This window comes from Lathyrus oleraceus, chromosome 7, assembly GCF_024323335.1.
Source record: "Lathyrus oleraceus cultivar Zhongwan6 chromosome 7, CAAS_Psat_ZW6_1.0, whole genome shotgun sequence".
Lineage (NCBI taxonomy): Eukaryota > Viridiplantae > Streptophyta > Magnoliopsida > Fabales > Fabaceae > Lathyrus > Lathyrus oleraceus.
The window spans coordinates 389,261,970-389,268,035 of NC_066585.1; the positions used below are offsets into that span (position 1 = coordinate 389,261,970).

The 6,066-nt window shown below is 32.6% G+C and overlaps 1 protein-coding gene across 2 annotated transcripts; it reads right to left on the minus strand.

Moving 5' to 3' along the window:
* Positions 1-874: 874 nt before the first annotated feature.
* Positions 875-4,195, minus strand: LOC127107979 (cell number regulator 6). 2 transcript variants are annotated; one of them, XM_051045337.1, is made up of 6 exons: positions 4,078-4,195; positions 3,842-3,946; positions 3,257-3,340; positions 2,512-2,626; positions 2,128-2,405; positions 875-1,325 (listed from the first exon to the last, which is right to left on the minus strand). In XM_051045337.1, the coding sequence occupies exons 2-6, from the start codon at positions 3,944-3,946 to the stop codon at positions 1,098-1,100; spliced, it is 810 nt and encodes a 269-aa protein (XP_050901294.1). In that variant the 5' UTR covers positions 4,078-4,195; the 3' UTR covers positions 875-1,097. The 2 variants fall into 2 exon arrangements, with proteins under 2 accessions (XP_050901294.1, XP_050901295.1); XM_051045338.1 differs by lacking the exon at positions 3,257-3,340.
* Positions 4,196-6,066: the final 1,871 nt, after the last annotated feature.

Genomic DNA, 6,066 nt, shown 5'->3' on the forward strand with positions numbered 1-6,066 from the left:
TTTCTGGGAGGTCCCATTTCTTGGTGTTCCAAGAAGCAACCTGTTGTGGCGTTGTCAACTTGTGAAGCTGAATACATTGCAGGTGCTGTTACTGCATGCCAAGCTGTGTGGATTCTGAATCTATTGCAGGATCTGAAGATTAAAGTAAACAAGCCTCTGAAGCTGATGATTGACAACAAGTCTGCAATCAATCTTGCCAGAAACCCAGTGTTGCATGGGAGAAGCAAGCACATTGAGACCAAGTATCATTTTCTGAGACATCAAGTTCAGAGGGGAGTGTTAGAAGTTGTACACTACAACACTCAGAAACAGTTGGCAGATGCTCTGACGAAAACTATCAAGACTGATCAATTTCTCAGATTAAGGGATGGAATTGGTGTTACAAGTTTTGATGGAATATGAATTAAGGGATGGTATTAGAAGTAATTCATATTTATTAGTTATACTATTTTCTTAACCCCTAAATTTGTTAGAGGGTATTTTAGTATTTTATCCTATTCTAGTAACCCTAATTTTAGCTTATAAATAGGGTGACAATCATTGTAACTTTTATCATGTTTTTGTAGCTGTCATTCTCTGAATAGAATATTTTCATTCATTATTTATTCTACCTTTGCACCAACACTCTCCATTACCAAAAAAAAAGGTCAAATTTTAAAAATTAAACTCAAATCTCAAATGAAATTCAATAATTAAGAACTTTATAAAAAAAAAATACAAGAACTAAAAATAAAAACAGATTAGCTCACATGACCAAATTGACTATCTAAGATTTATTATTATATACCTAACATCAACTTTTAGTATTGACAGTAAAATAACAAATGGCAAAGCATAAAGCAAAAATAAAGCATAGAGACTCAGACACGATGGGTCAAAGTTTGAAGCCCGATGATAAATTAAAAAAATGAGGATTCCATAAAATTTGCTTCATAAAACAGACACGATGAGTTGTGTGTAAATGTGACTTACATGTCTAATGCAACATGAAGTACTGAAGCCAAATCATCATTAAGTATTAACATGATGAGTTTGAATTCAAAGGTCTAAGGGAAAATTATTTTCTCTCTCTGTCACTATTAAGTATTAACAGTGGTTTATATAGCCTGCATCTCCAAAGTAATGTGTTCATTGTTGTTAGCCGAAGATGTCTCAGGATTTTCCTTTTCGTCAGTAGACTTCATCTCTTGAATGGGAGGAGGGTTTACAATGGTCATTTCTGAAAAATTATTGTCCGAGAGCCTTCCCTTCATCTCCCTGTGCTCCTGACACAAGGCGCACCAGTGCAAGCAGCAGTGCACACAGCATGCATTACAAGGTGAATTCTGCAATCATAAGGTTCATGTATAAAATCAGAGGAAAAAGTTCACAAAATTGTGTACAAGTATTATGGAGGAATTTAACTCTTTTGAGACATGCTCTATTCAAATTACAACCATTGCCCAGGTTGGTAAGTTCCACCTAAAAATTGGGAGGAATTAAACCACTTATTAGTTTCTCCTAAAAAGTGGTAAGATTAGTCATTCTTCAACAATGACTAATCTCAGCCAGAAAATTTGAAGACATGCAGGGTGGGTACTGGGTAGTCCCCTCCCAACTAAGTTTTTCTGTTAACATGAATCAGAATTCAAACCCTTCAATGAATGAAACCTCTACCACAGCATTGATGGCCCAGAACTCTCTGAAGTTTAAGAATTTCATATCAAAACAAGAAAGAACATCAGATAAGAGCAAAGATGAAGTGTAACACAAAGTTAGCACCAGTTTTGTAACATTGGAAGAAAGAAAATGAGAACACTAATCTGTTTTCCAGGATTTCATAGTAAGATAGGTTACAGACCAGCAAGCCTATCATTGTTTCCTTCCCGGTTAAGTAGTTCAAAAAATGCATGCATAGTTTTTAGATATATTAACAAATGTCATGTCACCGCATAATTTACATCAAAGAAAATAAACGTACATTTGGAACAGAAAAGGATCACGCAGGACAATTTTTTTTTAGAAATGCAACTAATTATATATTGACAAACTAAAGCAAGCAGAAGCATACTTCTCGGTAGAGGATATCAGATTTCATCTTTAATGTCAACTACTTATCCTATCGAAAGAGATTTACAGCACATGTACCTTCAAGTGATATTTCTTCTGTAAGGTTTGCCGAACTTGACCAGTGTGAATGCCACACATCCACCACGTAAAAAATAAACCCTCACAAATGAGGCATGTTGTCCCCGGGTCAATGCCAGAAAAGAAGGAGGTTGCAATGACAGTTGCTAAAGCCAAAGAAATGCCGCCTTCGACAAAAATGGCATGACAAATACACGGCCTAGTCCAAGGAGTGCCGTCCCTCAAGCTCTCTACATTGCGTCCAAATAATACACAGGGACAGAACAGTCCAGTCAAGCCTGCAATGAAAGACGAAAGGATATAAAAGGATGCAAGCTTCTACTATAGTATGTATAGTCGCAGTGCAATATGAAAATCAAGTTGAATTTGAGGTTGTTAACATACAACTTTCTCGGTCCTCTACACATCCAAAGATACCAGTCATCCAAGGTTCATCAGCAGGAGGAGCATAACTTTCAGGTAATGGCTGTCTACATTCAGGGCACTTGCGAACAGCCAACTGCAAAGTTTCAAAGTTCATAATCAAAGATATATCTTCTTGCACAAAAAACTCACTCAATCTAAAATATGTACCCAAATTTGAACATTTTAATATTGATCATACTAATTAAGTGATTTTTCGAAATTTAAAATATAAACATAAAATCAACGATTCTAAGTCAACTTAAATCATTAGGCTCTGATCGAGAGTTAGAAGGGGAAAGGAGGGCTTTGAAAAACGAATTTTAAAAAAAATATAGATAAATCTTTAACATTTTTTGAAATAATGATTTTGTATAAAATGATACAAGAATGTTTATTATTACCATATTTCTAATTTCGGAATACTATAACATATATTATATTTGAACAATTTATGTAAGTCCTTCAAACCCCTCCTCCAATACAATTTTTTAGTTCCCAAATTAGTGAATTTTATTTTATGAATAAAATGAAATTCTCCCAAAACCCTCTCCACCTAAAATCACTCGATTCTTTTTTCTATGATTGATAACTCTGGGCCTACCACAAACAAAGCATGAATTTCCCCGTTTCTTCTTTCACACAAGTTATAGAACCCGCGGTAGCAACTAGTGTTGTATTGCAATAGCAGCAATAAGTAACAAAACAAATGTAAAAAATGTTGTACCAAACACAAGCTGGCAGGCAAAAAGGAGCAAAACGGGTACTCTTCAATACTCCGATAATCAATAAACTTGACTGTGTCCTGTGCCTACATGTCACAAACTTGTTCAACACTCCTTAACATCTAATTCAAAAGAAAATTGCCAATTAACGAAAATATAACACAATACTGAATCTAGTGAGAGGCAAAAAATGTGGGACTCCCTATGGTCAGCTAAAGCACGCGATTAAATGATCTTAGATGTTGGATGAATTGTTACTTCACCAAATCAGGTTAAAATACCTGTTAGAATAATAGTAGTCTAAGCTTCATCTAAAGACTGAGATCTACAACTGTGTGACAACCGTGAGTCAAAATCCCTACAATGTGATACAATTACCCACCAGCATTGACATTCTACTCATCGAATTAAAATTAATTACAAGGTAATTGAGAGGTATTAGTGAAGTTGATTGCATTGATCATGTTGAACATAAGTATAAACTAGGTTCTAGAAGCCCAAAAAACGGTTGAACAAGTTTACCTTGACATAAATTTGCAAGTGAGTATATAATGATAGATCTGGAAAAAGAGATAAGAAAATGAAACCTGAGGAACCTCAATTGGTTGATTGAGTTCACCGGGGATGATATCTTCGACGGTGGTTTGATTTTTAGATAACTTGACGTAACGTGATTGATTGTTTTCTTCCATCTAACAAACAATGAATGGAAATGGTGAGAGAAAATGGAAATCGAGAGGATACAGGGAGGGTTAAACTGGATTGATGCAAATAACAAATGGTATCGGAAATTTAGGAGAAGAGAAATAAAACTGTGACCGACTGAGAAATGAGAAAGAAAAGTAAAGAAATCCCGAAGACAGACGAAGGAAGCAAAGTGTGCAGTAAGAGTCAACTATAATGTCAATCACCCTTTTGCTTTTACTTATGCCTATTTACATTTTATTTTACATTTATTTACACTTTTATATATATATATATATATATATATATATATATATATATATATATATATATATATATATATATATATATATATATATATATATAATACAGTTGAAAATCAATGGTTTAGCCTAGGGATGAAAATAAAATCGAGAAAATCAATGGTTTGGCTTAGGGATGAAAATAAAATCGAGAGCATGTGGACATCCACAAATTCGGGTATTATGATTTATTGGATATCCAAACAAACAACTATGAGTACGAATTTGTCGGTATTCGTATTTGGTACCGAATTCATCCATAATTATCAAAATTACATAATAATTGATTGGATTTTTTTTATTATTGTTATTATAAGGGTAATGTTAACTTGCGTCTTAGGGGTATAAACTAAGAACTAAAGAAAGTAATATTGTGTTGAAAATTGTGTATTAATTTTAATAAAAATATATAATTAACTTTTTAATTATTTTTTTTAATATAATTTTTTTATAAATGGATTTTTTATCATGTGCCTCTAGGACACAAGTTAGTATTAGCATATGAAATAATTATTAGAAAAAACAGTTTAACACTCTGATCCCATTGGCTCTAGAGAAACAAACAAGACAATAACATTATTCTATGAATCATGCTATGTTTATATCATTTTACTACCCCGTATTCAATGTATTCAATTTACACAGTATACATATACTTATTTTGTGCTACACATGTATCAAAGTGAAATAAAAAATTATTAAAAGAATGAAGAGTATATTTCCATTGTATGAATTACGATGTAAATGTACAATTTGTATGTCATAGAAGCATTTCTCTTATTCTATATCTAGAATCCTATTATTAATATAAATTTTTAAAGTCTCATGCATAGTACATTTATCAATTATGTTTTGAATTATTGCTCCTTTCAAGTGTGTATTTATAGGTTTTTTTTTAGTAAAAGTACTATCATTTCTATTTCTTCAAATATTATATATTATTTCTGCAACGGTCATCTTCAAAATGTTTCGCTTCGAACCTTTCTTTTTCGTTTCACAGATTAAGCATACTTTCTCATTTGTCTACCTTAGGGCTCTCGTATAGCTTAGCGAAGTTAAGATGCTTTTTCAAATAATTTTTGTTGTTTCGCAATCAAACAGTAGATGATCTAACAATTCAATTTTTACACAGAAAGTACATTTTCTATCTATTATGATTCCAAATCTTCCAAGTCTATCTTTGGTTGGGAGCTTGTCATGCAGAGCTAGTCATAAAGTAAATCTTGCTCTAAGTCTAACATGATTTGTGAAGAGGGTCTTCTTCCAAGCCACTTGGTCTTTGGACCCTCTTATCTCTTTGTACATGCTCGTTGTTTTATATTGACCCTACTACATAGCCTTTTTCCAATAATATTGCATTAAGGTCACATTCTCCCTACAATTCACAATCTTTTTCAGTAGCCAAGAACAACTTACAAAGGTTGTCATTGCATCATCATTATTATTATGTTGAATATGAAATTATTATTATTTTATTGTATTTAGTATAATTATTTGATAAAGTAGAAATAAAAAGGATATAATGTATTTTGTTATTATTATTATGGGTTAAATTTGAAACTATTTTTTTGTCTTTAAAAATTGATAAAAAAAAATTAGTTAATTATATATTTTTTTAAATTATTTAAATAATACTATCCATGGATATCCGTAAATACCCGTGGATATCTCAAATTCCATAAATATCCGTCTGACGAATACCTGCACAGGTATGGCGCGGGTACGGGTATCATGTTTACTAAACGGGACGGATAGTAGAAGACTATTACCTGTGTCTATAGGTACTCATTGTCATCCCTAGTTTGACCCTTTAGCACTCATCTCAT